This window comes from Manis javanica, chromosome 1 (assembly GCF_040802235.1).
Source record: "Manis javanica isolate MJ-LG chromosome 1, MJ_LKY, whole genome shotgun sequence".
Taxonomy (NCBI): Eukaryota; Metazoa; Chordata; class Mammalia; order Pholidota; family Manidae; genus Manis; species Manis javanica.
In genome coordinates this window covers 241364689-241380766 of record NC_133156.1, presented here as the reverse complement: position 1 = coordinate 241380766, position 16078 = coordinate 241364689, and the positions used below count along the sequence as shown (strand labels likewise).

The window sequence follows — 16078 nt, the reverse complement described above, 5'->3', positions numbered from 1 at the left end:
TCTTTGAGGCCTTTCATCCTTGATCTGTGGGCACGGACACCGAGGTGAACATGCCCGCTCCCAGCACACTCAGACACACAGGCCAGCGGAGCACGGCTGCCTCGGCCGGCGCCCAGCGATCCCACTGAATCCCACCCAGTCATCACAACGTCTTCAAAACCACGGCTTTCCCTAGGCCCCGCTGGACTCCCCAGCACAGACACACGGGGACTTCACAGACCCCGCAATGCCTGTGTGGTTTCCGGCCGCGCGTGTGATGTCCCTGCGAGTACCGAGGCATCAGGTGTTCCCCCCCTCCCCGGGGCGGAGCAGGAAGGCACACAGTGGGGGCGCTGCACGCCACGGGGAGGGGGCTGTGCAGAGGGGAGGGGGCCGCACCCTGTGGGGAGGGGGCTGCATGGCGCACCTTCACAGCAGTCCTGCCACACCCGGAGGTCCACTCTGGGCACGTCATCACAGCTGCCATACCCGTGGGGGAACTCGGCCACTCTGAACACGTCGCTCTGCACACGTGTGATGTTGTCTGCGTTGTCGCACAGGATCCTGGCCAGGGACGTCTGCTTGATCTGCGTCAGCTGCGCGGGGGAAAACACCCCCGGATTCTCATACCACAACCTGCGACCCCCCGAAAGAGAACAAGGTCAGACAGACCGGGGACTCTGAGTCCCTGAGGAGAGGGACACAGTCCTACACAGTGTGTCACCAACAGCAGAGATGCCGCTGGCTTCCAGGAGGGTCACTTAGTGGACACGAACGTCACTGGGACTTCCTATTCAGACACCAGCCCAGACATCCAGATGCAGACAGCCGTGGACTGGCTCCCCCGAGGCATGCACGGCCGGTGTGGACAGGCCTGAGAAGCCCGCTGCTCCTGCTGACCCGCCCAGCACCAGGCAGGGACCCCTTTCTGTGCACCCAGCCAATCTAACTCTATGCCTGAAACGCTAACTCTTGCCGGAGCTCAGACCCCTCTGGGTCCCACCAGGGATTCCCTGTACACAGTGTCCATTTGCAGGAACAGAAATGTCCTCACTGAGGAAGCACGTAGGTTAAGTTGGTTCTCGGGCTGCGGTGACGCCAGCCCCACCAGCGGGGGATTTGCTCACAGCACTGTGAGGGGCGGACACACTTCTGCATCCTTGGCCCAGACAGAAGGGCCACGGCTTCACCCTTGCCCGAGTCCCCAAAAGGCACGTTGAAGAGCTGACTCTCCTCTGTGGCGTCTGGCTCACCTGTCCCCAGCGCGTAAGCGCTTGAACTGCGTACTCAGCAGGCACATCAAGGTGGGTCCCAGCCGGCTGCCAGGCACCAGGTCTTCCACCATGAGTGCAGGGAACAGGTCGATGTTGAGTGGCGACCCATAGAGCCTGCAAAAGCCGAGGAGACCCTGTCACCACAGAGCCATGTGGAGAAGGACCTGGCAAACAGGGTCACAGAGCCATGTCGGGTGAGGACACAGCAAAACAGGGGGAAAGCCCTCATCTTTTCCTGTCATCACTTTACATTATTCAGGCCTTCAGTTCACAAGGAAAATTCATCTCTATTTCTTTACAGAACTTATCTATTGTATTTTAAACACTCTTCCCTACTTTCATATGTGTATGAAACACACACACACACACACACACACACACACACACACACACACACACACACACACTTTTTCTAAGTTTAAAGATCCAAGGGAACATAAGAAAATGAGCCACACTGTTCCTTACGATTTACAGAAAACTGCAGTTGGCAGTAAAACATATGCCCTTCAATCCTTTTTCATTAATATATGTGAACAATCAAGCATATGTAAAGACATTTTTAAAAGAACAGTCCTGGGATTCTACCATATATCGAGAACATGTTTGTGTAAAAAAACTATTTAATATGCAGAAATAGTACAAAAGACTAAGAACAGTTTAAATGTTCAAGGAAAAACATTTCCATCGGCCTTCTGATTCCTTGGAAGTGTACGGGGCGAGCTGAGAACTGCCGACTTTCACCACAGATCGGTCTGATGGCACCCTTTGAATATCTAAGGAACCCCACTGGACAGGTGGTCCCAGTGCCACCCGAAGATCAGCTAGACTGGCCACGTCTTCTGCATGGATGCGAGCCGCTCAGGGCCGTGCGGGGCTCTCCTCAGTGGCCAGGCACCTCACTAGCCGGGTGAGAGCGCCGTCCTTGAAGACAGCCTGCGGCGTCCAGAGCGGGGCAGCGGTGCTCCTGTTCCCCAAGGTCAAGGACATCCATGAGCTTCCAGGGCGCATGCAGATGGACAGAGCCCAGCAAGCGCGCTCCCGGGGTTGAGCAGGGCCCCGGGGGGGGTCCTTGCCAGGGGTGGGGGCTCCCCGCCACCTTGCCACTGATGGAGACCCCAGACTGACTCCATCTCAAGGAGCTTCCTCCCACTGGGGAGCGGGACCCCACGCCTCCCGCTCAGGGAGTACGGCCCACGGGGTCACCAGCCCAAAGAGCAGCGTATGGGTGTTGATGACCTGGATGGACGCCACTGACCCACTCTTACCGCCCCTGTACCCAAGTCTCCACCCGGCCAGTGCAGCCATGGTAATGCAGCCTACGTCTGGGCCCCACCTGCCAGGCTGTCTGAACGTTTGAAGGCTGGCTGGCAAAGGAGAGAAACAGTGGGAAAGTGACAGCATCTGTCCAGACACGGACCAAGGGGGTATTTAAGCACATAAAAACCACAGAGCATTCACATAAATCCTAATTAAGCAACAGTGACAAACAAGTTTCGTTCGGGTGCAGGATGCGCCGACCCAATAAAGTTATGGAAACGGACACTGGAACACGTTAAACTTAGCAGAACATAATGTTCACTTATTCACGACTTGCAATAAATTATGAGGAAAAGTCATTTTTCTCGAGGAGGCACAGCTGAGACCTAACTAGAGGACGTCTCAACTTCAGGGTTCACTAAGTCAATCAGTAACTTACTCTTCAGTAAACTGGAGCATCCAGAAAATACGCAGAGTGAGTCTTCACAAGAAAGGGTTTTGGTTCTTTTAAAACAATTCTTGCAAATGGAACGAATGTATCTTGGAGACAACTAACTCATAAGCCCAGGAACTATGAGGGGTCATCATGGGAACTAACAAGAGGTCAGACTGCGTCAAAGAAACTGGAATGAGTAACTTGAGAGAAAAAAGTAGTTAAGCACAGACGAAACACTGGAGGAAGGGGACTGACGCTGGGAACTTCGCACCCGATCAGGTGTCCAAATGAGGGGCGTCTGGGAAGGAGGCTGGCGTCGGCAGGGAAGGCCCCCGTCTGCGTCTCTCTCCAGGACCGCCCCATGGTCCCCAGACACGTGCCACTGAGCCCTGCTCCCAGGAGGGACAGAGTGTGCTGCTGAGACCTGCGTGGGTTTCCTGGGGCTGTCAGCGGTTGTCCCAGCAGCCTGGAGACCCACCTGGGTCTGGGCACAGGTGACGGAGGGAGAAGCTGCCAGCCAAACCTCAGGAGCTAGAGACCAAAGCCCCTCTCTGCAGGCTCTGCCAGCTCCGGGCCTTGCTCCCAACGCAGAAGGGGACCTCTTCCCTAAAGCCCCACAGCCCTCATGCTGGAGCGATCCTGCTACAAACCCCCGCCTCACCCCCCAGACAAGCACGCTGATCTCTTAACTGAAAGCTCACGGCACACCTGGCTGCAGGCACCCACGCTCCTGGCTCGGGGGCCCTCCCTGCACCAGCACAGCCCCCCAGGCATCTCCGGGGCACTTCTCCACCACCCTCATCAGCTCCTCTATCTGGCCTCTAGGCTGCAGAAACACAAACTCGAGAAGAAACCCAAATCTCAGCACCCACGCCTCTGGTCCCGGGATGCCCACAAACACAAGGCATGAAGCTCGGTCTGGGGGACTCACCGTCTCAGCTTCTCCCGGATCTCGGGGCTCTTGATCTCATTTGTCAGGTCGTCAAAGGTGTGGGCAGACGACAGGTTGCAGTAGACCCGGTAGTCGTGATAGGGGGGGATGCCGTGGTCCCGGCCCCGCTGGATGTTGATGGCGGCCAGGTCCAGAGCCACCGTGTGCGCCATCGAGAAGAGCCGCTCCGTGAGCTCCGTGTTCAGCAGCTGGGAGGGCACGCGCATCTTCCCGGCCACGCCGAACAGGCCCCTGAGGATCGGGTCGATGCCACCCTCGTTCACGATCCGGAAGGGCGAGAAGAAGGCTTTGTGCAGCGGGATGTGGCCCTGGGCGACGGGCTCGAAATTCTCGTCCAGCCGGTGCAACATGGGGTTGATCAGCGTGTGGCCGAACCGGAAGGCGGCCGTGGCGAAGGCGTTGAAGATGCCAGCATTGACGCCCGGCTCGTAGCCCCGGTACTCGCCCAGCATCCTCATGCCCGCCTCGCCCAGCACCTTGGGCAGCCAGTGCTGGTAAGTGACGTGCTGCATTTGTGCGCCCACGATCTTCCGCGCCTCGTGGTAAATGGTGTCGCCGTCCCAGTGCGGGTTGAGGGACAGCAGCTCGGTGGCCACACGGTTGTGCTCGCGGAACCAGAGCGTGTGCATGCTGGTCAGGCCCAGCTGCTCATTGGCGCGGTGGTCGCCGGCCAGGAAGCAGGGGATGGGGCTCTCGCTCTCGTCGCGCATGCACTCTGTGGGCGGCCCGGTGGCGAAGGGCAGCAGGGGCTTCCCCGACCGCTGCACGATGCCCTGCCTCAGGAGCCCCCGGTGGCTGGCCAGGTCCCGGATGGCGCGGGCCTCGTGGTCCGTGCTGCCGTACACGTTGGACGCGTCGATGTAGGAGGTGAGCTGATTGATCTGCTCCCGGGGGTACACGGAGTTCATGAGCAGCGATGTCATGCCGCTGCCGCACACGGGGCTGGAGCGCACGAAGAACATACAGCGCGCGCCGCTCCTGGCACGGGGGTCGTGGGTGGGGATGGCCACCGAGAAGCACGGGGGGTCATTGCTGCACACAGCGCTGCAAGGCTGCCCATCGGAGAAGCGGGCCTGGCTCAGGGCCACCACGGTGGAGTCCAGGTCGTGGTCCAGGAACTGGCCCCACTGCATCAGCATGTGGGTGAACTGCGCGTCGGGTGTCACGGTCTCAGTGCCGATCAGCGCGGTGGACACCAAGCGCGGCATGGGCAGGGGGTGCCCGTGGTACAGCCGGCCTGGCACAATGCCGCGGGGGGTGTTAAGCCCGTTTTCGTACACGGCCGTCAGCAGGCGCTCGAAGGCGGTCATCGAGGCGCCCCACATGGGGTGCTGCAGGTTGTTGCAGGTGCCATCCGGGGTCCGGTACTTCCGGTGGAAGCACATGTCCGAGCAGTTGTTTCTGCGCCGGTGCGCCGTGCAGCCCGACAGGTTGGCGATCAGGCCCAGGTACTGCGGGGACACCAGGTCGTTGTAGTGGTAACCTGGGACCAGAGAGGGACACGAGCTGACCCCCACTGCAGCCCTGCCCGGGCAGCCCACAGGGACCAGGCACAGCGCGAGTGGTGATGCGGGAGACACGGGGTTTGCTAACCCTTCACCTGGCGCCTCCCGACCTCCACAGACACCTCCACAGACACCTCCACCTGGTGCTTTCTAACCCCTGCAGACGCCCCCACCTGGCACCTCCTGACCTCCACAGACACCCCCACCTGGCGCCTCCTGACCTCCACAGACGCCCCCACCTGGCGCCTCCTGACCTCTGCAGATGCCTCCACCTGGCGCCTCCAGCTGGCTCCCTCCTGGGTGACTCCACAGATACCTGCCCATTTCCCAAAGCTGCCCTCACCCTTTGGTGCCTTCACCCCACAACCCAAGCCCTGTGAGATCCTGTTGCTTCTCTGCAAGGACCCCTGTAGTAGACAAAAGACAAAGCCCTGGGGAGTGGTTTTGGGCACCACAGGGACAAGACCTCAAGCTCACGGTGTCCCTATCCCACCACCAGCCCCGTACCGATGGCAGAAGCTGTCAGCAAACACTGTGGACAGAGCGACATGTTCTGACACTCTCCCCAAGTGCCTTGTGAGGTGAGGCGGGGGATCGCCTGCTAAGGGGAGAGCAGAGGCCCTGAGGGGCAGCGCCCCGCCCAGGCCCATGTCCTCCAGCATGCAGAGGTGAGGGCTGTGTTCACACCGCTGTGGACTCGGGAAGCTTTGCCTCACACTCCACGGTAGCAGGAAGGCACACCGGCTCAGAGCAGTGGCCACTCCCAGAGGGGAGAAAAGACCCCATGGTTCTGTCACACCTCCAACTCACATTCATATTTAGTGATGACACATTTCTACACTCATGGAGATAAGCAGGGAACACTGACAGATCACAAAGCATGGCTCCCAGTCTGTGTGGACCTCTGCACCATAAAACTCACCTGACCTACCTCCTCCGACAGCACCACCATCCCCGGCCGGGCATCTTGTGCTTTCAGACAGTGCCACATGCTGGGCAGTGACAGGGTGTTGGCCACCCCCTGCACCACATGCCACTGGGGAGTGTCTCATCTCACCAACCGCATTAAGGTGCTGGAGCCCCACGAGCACCCTAACAGCTACATGGTGTTGCACCCCAGACATTCTGTGTCCCGTCTTTAGCTGTCATCCTGCCCAGACCCCCTCACAACTCCCTTGTCAGGGGACCAGCCTGCAATAGTCCGCACGTGGGGACAGCACACACCCGCTGCACAGTTTTCCAATGAGTGCACCTCGTATCGCCGACAGGCTTCCCCTGGACCCAACACACACACTTCAGCCACTATTTCATCGTTCAGACACAGCGGACCAGGCATGAGAGGCCTGCGGGGGGCTTGGTACTGACTCGTTCCATTCAGGTCGACCAGCAGGCCATGCTGCACGTGCTCCTGTATCAGCTGCAGGGTCCGCTCGAAGATCTCTCCCGCGCGTGCCTGCTCCACCGTGTAGGGGTCCCGCGGGTACCGGAACAGGGCCAGCAGGTCGTTGGGAGAACGAGGGCGGCTAGCCGGAGTTCAGAGGCAAAGAGGGAGAAACAACACATCCTGAGAACAAAAATCACTCACATACAAAAACATAATTGCTGCCATTTAATGTTTAATAGCTACTTTTCCATAGACATGAAGTACAATACCTTATTTATCCCAAGTGGAAGGCAACAAAATTAAAAAAGCCAAAGACACTAAAAACAAATAATTAATCAGGTCAACAGAGAAAACATATTCTGTTTCAATTAAGATGCAGAAAAAACACTTTGAAACCACCAACACGAACACACACTCATGGCTTGTGACATGTTTTGTTTTTGCCCAATCACTTAGTAAAAAGCCAAAAGAATGAGTCAAAAGTTCTAAAAATGCTTTATTTGTGAATCATAGCTCAGCTCCCACTTGGAAAGGACATGCCTCTCTGTTATCTTAACCCCCAAAAAGTTGACGCCAATGTTGTTTATGACTTTTAAACTAGAACCTTTTTTGCATGAGTCGAAACAGGTCAGAACTGTGTCCCAGAACTGCCCCGTTCTGCCCCGGGAGCTCCACGAGACGAGGGTCAGAATTCTGTTGCCTTCCCCACATACCTGTCGAACAAGTGTGTTCGGGTGGAGTTTATGGCCCTGTCCACAGTCGCGATTGCTTCAACGATTGATGTGGCCACAAACGGATCCCCGTTTCGGCTGACATCAGGCACTGGGAAAACACAGCCGCACATTACCAGAATGGACGCTGCATGGGTTACTCATGAAACGTCTAGACATGACATCATTCAGACGACCGCCTGCTTTTCCCCAAATGTTATTTCTACTTTTCACACCAAAGCTTAAATTACTTTATCATGAAATCTACTAGAAGTTGTTCCAAACAGTATGGAAATTGCACTTTTAATTTCTGAATCATTTGACGACCAGGTAAGGAAAGGGGAAAAGCAGTCATGATGTAAACACTGAGGTTCTACAAAGTGTAACGGGTCCGAGAGGCACTGACCCCACCGGGCAGCTGGGCAGGGTGGCCTGAGGGGCTTCGCCTCCAGGGGTGCCTGGATCTCACCCGCTCCCCCGTCCCCGACCCTCGTGGGCTGCCCCGTCGGCGCCACGGCAGGTCACACCCCACACATGCACCCACGGCGCCCCGAACCCTCTGAAGCTGCCTTTCACTCCCTGTCAGTATCTGCCCAGCCCTGCGGGTTTGCTGAATGAAACCTCTCACACAGCTCACGCCAGGTTTGTGCGGGTGACAACATGCATCTCAACACACCTGGTTGGCTTTGGTCAACACACTCACATATGACCACATCATGTTACAGTAGTACATGTTTTTCAATTGGAAAATATAAATGTTAACTGGGAAAAAGTTTGTAGATCATAGTACTTACCAATTTAATATTACGTTTACTTCACTCACTATGTACCAAGAAAATAGGGTCACTTAACATTCTTCCCTAAACCGCAGCAGGAGCTCCCAGGTACCCCTGTATGGCTCACGTTTAGTTAAGTGCCTCCAGGCCAGGCACTGTGGGGAGCTGGGTGCATGAATTGGTCAGGCCCTGTTCCGGTCTGAGCACAGAAGGCAGATTAGCTGCTCTGAAGTGGAAAAGGCAAAAATGCAGACATGAGGGAGGGCCATGGACGCAGGGACAGGGCGTGAGTGTGAGGTCTGGCAGGGCCGCAGGTGCAGGGAGAGCCAGGGTCGGCCTCACGCTGAGGAGCTGCGCCTTCGGGTCGCGCCCTGGGACCCTATGCAAAGATAAAGGGTGCAGGTCTCACCCTGGTAGAGCTAAGAGTCTGTATTTTGGAGAATGGAGGCAGGAGGGGGGTGGCTGCCATGCCCTGGATGGGGTACACCAAAGGGTAGATGCCGGGCGGCTGTCACTGTGCCTCTGGGGCTGCCGCCCGGGTCCAGGGGAGGGACTGTCAGTGCGTCTCCGGAGGCTTATTAAGGATGCCGGACTTAACATGTCCCAGGAGCATACATGGCTGTCCCAAAACAGACAGAAGGCAGGACAGCAACATGGACTTGTAGGGCAGTGGCTGCATTACACTTGCCAAAAGATGGCTGTGAATTATATGCTGTTGGATTTGAATGGTTTGGGATGACCACTAACCCAGCCACCAACCACTGATCTGGGAAACCCCACAGAATGCATCACCACAGCTGGCAGAGCCTCAGAAAGGAGCAGCCGGGCACGCCTGCCTGGCCCTGCCACTGACCCCGCCTCTCTGGGCCTGGTGTCCTGCCCTGCAGGAGGAGATTCTGGAACTCCTAAACTCACGGGCCTGCAATTTCACTCAGGGCCCATGTGCTTCCTCTGCTGCCTTTGAGCCCACACAGGGGCATCCGTGCCCGCAGCAGAGGAGGTGGGCCTGCCTCCTTACCGCTCACGCTAAGCACCGTGCTGACCGAGGCCTGCCCGATGGTGTTGCGGGCCACACACTCGTAGCGGCCTGCGTCCGCGGTCCCCACGTCGTGGATGGTCAAGAATCCCTCAGGGCTGATGTGGAACTTCCCACTTTCTGTCACCTGGACCCCATCCTGGAGCAAAACAGAATACAGGAAGCTGTTCCCCATGGGCAGAGGGTACCACCCTTTGGAACCTTGCAGATGGAAACATCCAACAGGCCATGAGCAGGGCAAGCCCAAACTGGAAAGAGGATTCTGTTCATTCCAGTACCAATTTAGTGGCATGAGCTTGTCTTATAGGTTTACAAAGATCCATAGAAGAGTAAGAGAGCAGACTAAGCTCCTTGGGATTTTCCAGGATTGAGGGCTAGGGGCCCCTAAGAGGCAAGCCCATGGCACATGCACCGTGGTAAGGAAGGCACAGAGCAGAGCACCCAGTGTGGGGAGAGGGGCCGGACAGCTGAGCCAGGCCCAGGAAGGATGATGCCCCAGGCGGGGGCAGGAGCAAGAATGAGCACGTGGGCCGTGCAAGGTGGCCTCGTGGTTCTGGCCGAGGGCGGGCAAAGGTTGCCAGGCGGTGGGGGCGCAGAGATCGCCGGGGAATCACCAGCACTGGGGGGACGTGGGGCACAGTGTCCCTCGACCCCAGGGACACAGCTCGTGATAAACCACTTGTTCGTGTTTAAACACCACCGGGTGTTTTTGTATCAGGCTTAATGCAAACAACACAGAAAAACCAAAGAACGGACGCCTTCCCTCCTGACTGGGGAGCCAAGGGTCTGGGCTGTCAGCGAGAAGGATGCGAAATGTTACAAGCTCTGCTTTACTCTCAATAGTGAGGAGACCTCCTCCTGCTGTGAAAAGTCCAGGGAAGAGCGGGTGGGCAGCAGCTGCCCCAGGCAGGTGTGTTACCTTGTTCCAGGTGATGATGGGCTCAGGCTCCCCCTGGGAGCTGCATGGCAGCTGCACGTTGGTGCCCACCTCCACTGTCATGTCGCTTGGGATGCTGGCAAACACTGGGGTGACTGCAAGGCAAGGGACACCCGATGGCAAAGGAGGGAACCCAGAGGGTCCTGGGGCCCTGAGAGTTCCTGGCTGCAGCCCAGCCCTGTCTGTGTCTGCCTGCCACCTGCCCGCCACCTGCCCGGGCCCTGAGCAGCAGGGTCTGGTTGCGGACTGTGAGTCACACCCTGCACCTGGTGCTCGGGGCCCGGAGGCACAAGGTGGGACATCAAGAACCCCGGAGACAGCCAGACGGTTGGGGCCAGAAACTCAGACTTTGAACAAAAGCTTTCCTTGCCGAGAAAGTGAGGGCCTGGGTAACAGGTGGACCCAGAGCCAATCTGGGTAACAGGCAGGAAGAGGCCTCCTCCAGGGCCCAAAGTCTCACGGAAGGGCTGGCGGGGGCCTGCCTCAGCCCTGCACTGGCCTCTGCCCTTGGGTCCTTCTGAGTGCAGAGAGCGGCCAGAGGGGACACATCCAGAGAGGACAGAACGGGGCTGCACCTCAGCCGCGCTGTGGGACATGGATGCGTCTGTCTGGCCAGCTATCAGACCCGAAGTTGCTTCCGTGACCGTCCCAGAAAAGGTGTCAGGGACAACCCTTCCTCCAAGGCAATACTCGCTGGCTGAGGAAGAAATCCACTGATTTTACTCTGACAAGTTGGGCATCATTAAAAATGACACGTGCTCCCGCTGATTTAGCGACTAGAAGCACACACCTCAGGAGCTAAGGGACAGTGACACTGATCGACAGCAGCATGGATGCTGGTGGCAGAGAGCTGTCCTCCCAGGTAATGGGTCTGCACACGGACGCTGGGGCTGCCGGAGGAACCCCCTGCACACGTACCTCTGGGCTGTACCGTCAGGTGGGCCACGACCCTCTGGGAGCCAATGATGTTGACAGCCTGGCACTCATACTGGCCCTGGTCATGGAGGGCAACACCAGAGATCCTGAGTGTTCCCGAGGACAGGACGAGGTGCCTCCTGTCCACAGAGAGCTGGCTCCCTGGAAGGCATGGGGACACGGTCAGCCCCGTGGCACACTCAGCATGGCCTGAGCCAGAGGCAGGACAGACACCGCCCAGCCCCACCAAGGCTGAGGGGTTGGCCCAGACCAGAGGCAGACAGGCTGGCCCTCGAGTCTGTGCTGAGGGTGAGCAGGGTGACGGCCGGGGCCGGAGGGCGTCTCACCTCCTTTTGTCCAGGCGATGACGGGATGCGGGTAGCCCTCCGCCTCACACTGGAAATCCACTGTCTGTCCCTCAATCACAGCTCTGTCCTGGGGCGTCACAGTGAACCGAGGGAGAGCTTCCAGAAGGAACAACAAGGGAAACAGGGCATTTAGACAGTCGGGCAAAACACCACAAACTGGCACCACTCCTTCCCTGAGGGCAGGCCGCTGCGTTTGTTACGAGAACACGGCAGCCCTACTGTGGGCCGTGTCCATGAGCAGGCCAGGAGGACGTGTGAGAGGTGCATGAGGCAGAAAGAGCATCCGACGTGGGGGCTTCTCAGCCCCAGCCAGCAAGTGTGCAGAAAGCCCACAAACCCTGCAGGTGTCTCCAGCCTGAGAGCAGGCGGCTGCCCAGTTCAGCCTGCAGAGGACGGGGCCGACTCAGGGAGATGTGTCTCACCATTCATTACCATGTGGCGACAGTCACGTGGTGCAGCCCCACAGTGACAGCAGGCAGCACTGTCACCGGGTGGAAGCAACGTCTGTCCATGTGCACAAAAGTAGGAAGCACAGCAAAGCAAGTAACCAGAACAACACAATTGCACAGCTACGCGTGTGGCAAAGGAGCCCAAGGGCCAGTGAGCAGCAAACTTGCGAAGCGGAGGCAGGAAGGTCGAGAGGGAAGCAGGGAAAGATCTGATTCCTCGGTATATTCCATTTCTGCACTGCCTCAGCACTTCCCAGAGAACACCCAACTCTGCACTTTATCTGTGAGCTAATAAACTCATGACGCAGCTGATCAGCACACTTGGAAACACGCTGTGCATGCCTGGAAATGATGCACACTCTGAGGATCCTATCCAAAAACGGATCCTAGAGAAATTCCAATAGGAATGCAAGGCTTGCTGGTTAACTAAGGCATCCATGCATGCATGTGTGCACACCGCACACACCAGCAAGCACATGCCCGCACGCACGTGCACACACCTGCCTGCACACACGCACATGCCTGCGCACACACACTTGCACGTGCGCATGCCTATGCGCACACACACATGCCTGCGTGTGTGTGCACGTTCAGGGACTACTCAGCATCCTACACGCCAGGTGCTCTGTGTGCTGTGGACAGGGCAGCTGAAATACACGTTCTCCTGATGCTTCCACCAGAAAGTTGCACAGAAGTCAGATGGTGTAAGTACAACTGGTGAAAACAAAGCTTGGGGGACGAGACAGGCGGGGATGGGGGCTCACCTGTCCCCTGGAGGGGCTGCACCTGCAGGTGGGGTCCTGCCTCCTGCTGAGCTCACCTTGGACGATGATGAAGGCCGTGGCGTGGATGCTGTCGATGCCGTTGGACGCAAAGCACGCGTACTCCCCGCTGTCCTCCTGCACGACATTCTGGATGTACAGGCCGCCGGAGGCCGTGATGCGCACGCGCGGGTCCACAGGCACGGGCGTCCGGTCCCCTTTCGTCCAGGTGATCTGGGGCGGGGGGTGGCCCGTGGCGCTGCACTCCAGCGTGACGCTCTCCCCGACCAGCACCTCCGTGTTCTGGGGCTGGATCACAAAAGCGGGCCGGGCTGCCCCAGGGAAGCACAGGTCCTGAGTTACTTTCCTCCGAGGGAGCAAGGCTCCGTGTGCGTTTCCTTTCCCTGTGCTACTCTCTCTGCTGACCTCTGACCTAAGGGAACCAGCACAGGTTGGCTGTGTTTCTTTGTTAAGAAATGTGAAGACAATACAGACGCTGGGCCTTAGGTCAGGGGAGCAGGGGGCAGCCGAACCCTCTGCAGAGTCCCGACTCGTTTATCCTCATCACATCATGTCGATCTCCATAAACCTTGTTCGTAGTTCTTACTGGCTTAAAATGCCATTTTTGAAGTCTTTACAACACATAAAAATAACCAATTTCCCTCACAAAAAGAAACATGCAAATTAAAACTACACTTAGTATTTTTCAAATCTGAATCTAGAAAAAAAGCCCATGCTCTTGTTAATATGTTCTGTGGGTGATTTTGTGCAGGGAAGAACTCATGCTTGAGTAAAACTGTCACGGCCCCCCTGAGGGAAACACGGCCGACGCTGAACATTCACACAGCCTTTTACCCAGAAATGACTCTGCTGGGAGTTTACCCCAGAGATGTCTTTACAAACATATAAAATGACGCATGTACAAAGAAAAGTCTCCTTTTTTTTTAATCGTTATGTTTTCTCAGGCCAACACCCTTAGCCACAATTCTGGAATCCAAAAGCTCCAAAAATAAAACATCTTTTCATGACTTATTTGTTTATAAAATGATCTACCACAAGGCTACATACAGTCTTCATTTACTGACTGTAAGTATTCAGTTTGCTGTAGGATGTCCACATATTGATTACAGGGTGTTATCCAAGTGCCTGGATGGTGTGAATCAGTCCAGCAGTTATGCACATTGTGGCCCTTCTTAATTTGAAATGATATCTAGCCCAGGGGGTTTGGATAAAGGGATCTGTAACAGCAAAAATGATTTAGAAAAATCCTAAATGTTCTTCAAAAGAGAACTGGTTATCTAGCCCATCTTACACCTAGATGACAGAATTCTGTGCAGCTCTAAGGAAAATACCAAGAAAATCCCTCGTGCACGGAGATGAAAGGCCTCTGAGATACAACAGCACCAGCTTCCCATGTGCCGAGAGTTTTTTGAGAATGAAGAAGAATTTTGTAAGTGGGGATGGAGGTAGGAATTTGGTGGACGAAAGAAAGGAGAGACCCTTGTCTCCACCTTTTCGTGTTTGTTGATGTTTAAGCCCCATCAATCAAGTATCGAAGCAACAAGACTACGGAACATGACGAAACCATGTTTAATGTCGGCATTTCCAGGGAAGGGCAAGCTGGACACTGTGAAGCCGTATGCGGGGCGACAATACCAGAATCAAAGCCCACCTTGCGGACGGAAACTGTGTGTACGGATGGGTCCTCAGAGTGCCATTCATCCGCACGAGAAAGAGCTGGAGGTGAAGCCGGGAGCCGGCTCCCACCACACCGCCCGGGGCTACGCTGAGGGGGACACAGATCTCATCTGAAGCCCTACTAGCCAGAAGCTGTCCTCACAGGTCTGCCGCCTGGTCTCCCCACGTCAGGTAAAAGAGAGCAACCCCAAGGGGAAGCTGAGATGCAGGAAGATGCAGAACCGGGCGGGACCGCCACACGGGTAAGCTGGGCGAGTGCGAGGTGGACAAAGAACCATGTGTTATATATACATCGAGAAGAACAGGACTCAGCCGATGCACTTTGGAGGTAAAGGTGAAGACAATAGCAGATTCTGGAACCTTCTGAGCACCTGGGACTATGGGGGTGACCGCGAAAGAAAGGGAACAGAGCACAGCCCCAAACCAGATGCAGGAGATGGAAGATGAGAAGAAATGACTCCGAAATAGGCGAGAAACACAGAAAAGCCTGGGTGAACAGTCCAAAATAAGACGTAGAACTTATAGACCTGAATATACTGTTAACTATCATAAATACATAAATGGACTCACTTAAGAAAACATTGGTCTGAGTTTTTTAAAAACCAGAGCAGCACAGGGCACCGCCTCTGAGGCCTGGCAGTCCACGTCCCCCCTGGAAGGAGCCCTGGGGTGAAACGCCCTCCACGTACCTGGAGACCCAAAGTACCTGAGGGTCACCTCTTGTGTCTTCACCTCCCCGGCCACGTTCTTCGCCATGCACTGGTAAATGCCCTGGTCCGTCTCCTGCGTGTTCCGGATCATGAGGGTTCCGTCGTCCAGCAAGTTCAAGCGGGAATCTGTCTTCATGCTCAGCTCGTTGCTGTGAAGACAGAAATGAGGACACTCAAACCCCTAACGTGTGAGGAGGTGGCCGAGTCCCAGCGGGGGTTTTCAGTCCTGGCAACGTGCCTTCAGAGGGACACCGGGCACGGTATGCTGCCCTTCCAGGTGCCCATGTACTTGCAGCTCTAATTAATTCATATGCTTCCTTTTATTATGTATATGTTCAATCTGCAAAGTTTTGAAAGTTTTAAAGTGGTTCTTGTTTCAACAGCAAAAAGTGAATGCAGTGGAGAATTCACAGGAAGCATTTGTTGTTTCTGGCAAATTCCTCTAAGATAACAGGGTAGAAACATTTTACACTGCTAAAAGCGGATTATATGTGCCAGCTGAACAAAACTCACTGGTCGGGAATGTGCCCCGTGCTCAGAAACCGCAGGGTGCTCCTGGTGTAAAGCCCGTCATGTGTGAGCAAAGCCCAGCCTGTACCCCCTGCCCCCTGCTGCTCTCCACCTGCAAGGAGCCACCGGAGGTGAAGTTGGTCCTTGTTCTTGAGGTTTCCTGGATGGAAGTGACAGTCACCTCAGGCCTCATAAGTGACACTCTTAATGATGCGGCCCAGCTGAGCTCCCCTCCCTTAACCACTATGAGCCTGCAGGTGGGGCAGGCTCCCAGGTGGGCCAAGTTCCCAGGTGAGACAGGCTGTCAGGTGGGGCAGGTTCCCAGGTGGGAAAGGCTCCCAGTTGGGACAGGTTCCCAGGTGGAACAAGCTGTCAGGTGGGGTAGATTCCCAGGTGGGACAGGCTCCCAGGTGGGGCAGGC

At 56.2% G+C, this 16078-nt stretch overlaps 1 protein-coding gene across 1 annotated transcript in view; it reads right to left on the bottom strand.

Annotated features, from left to right (window-relative positions):
- PXDN (peroxidasin) overlaps positions 1-16078 on the bottom strand; it is a 73307-nt gene that overhangs the window by 8879 nt on the left and 48350 nt on the right. Inside the window, exons 9-19 of the mRNA XM_037026468.2 lie at positions 15127-15296; positions 12799-13071; positions 11509-11625; positions 11165-11323; positions 10229-10341; positions 9292-9448; positions 7501-7609; positions 6769-6926; positions 3878-5381; positions 1233-1367; positions 407-615 (exon numbers count right to left, since the gene is read on the bottom strand). Coding sequence (XP_036882363.2) covers positions 407-615; positions 1233-1367; positions 3878-5381; positions 6769-6926; positions 7501-7609; positions 9292-9448; positions 10229-10341; positions 11165-11323; positions 11509-11625; positions 12799-13071; positions 15127-15296 — 3104 coding nt within the window. The remainder of the gene's footprint in view (positions 1-406; positions 616-1232; positions 1368-3877; positions 5382-6768; positions 6927-7500; positions 7610-9291; positions 9449-10228; positions 10342-11164; positions 11324-11508; positions 11626-12798; positions 13072-15126; positions 15297-16078) is intronic.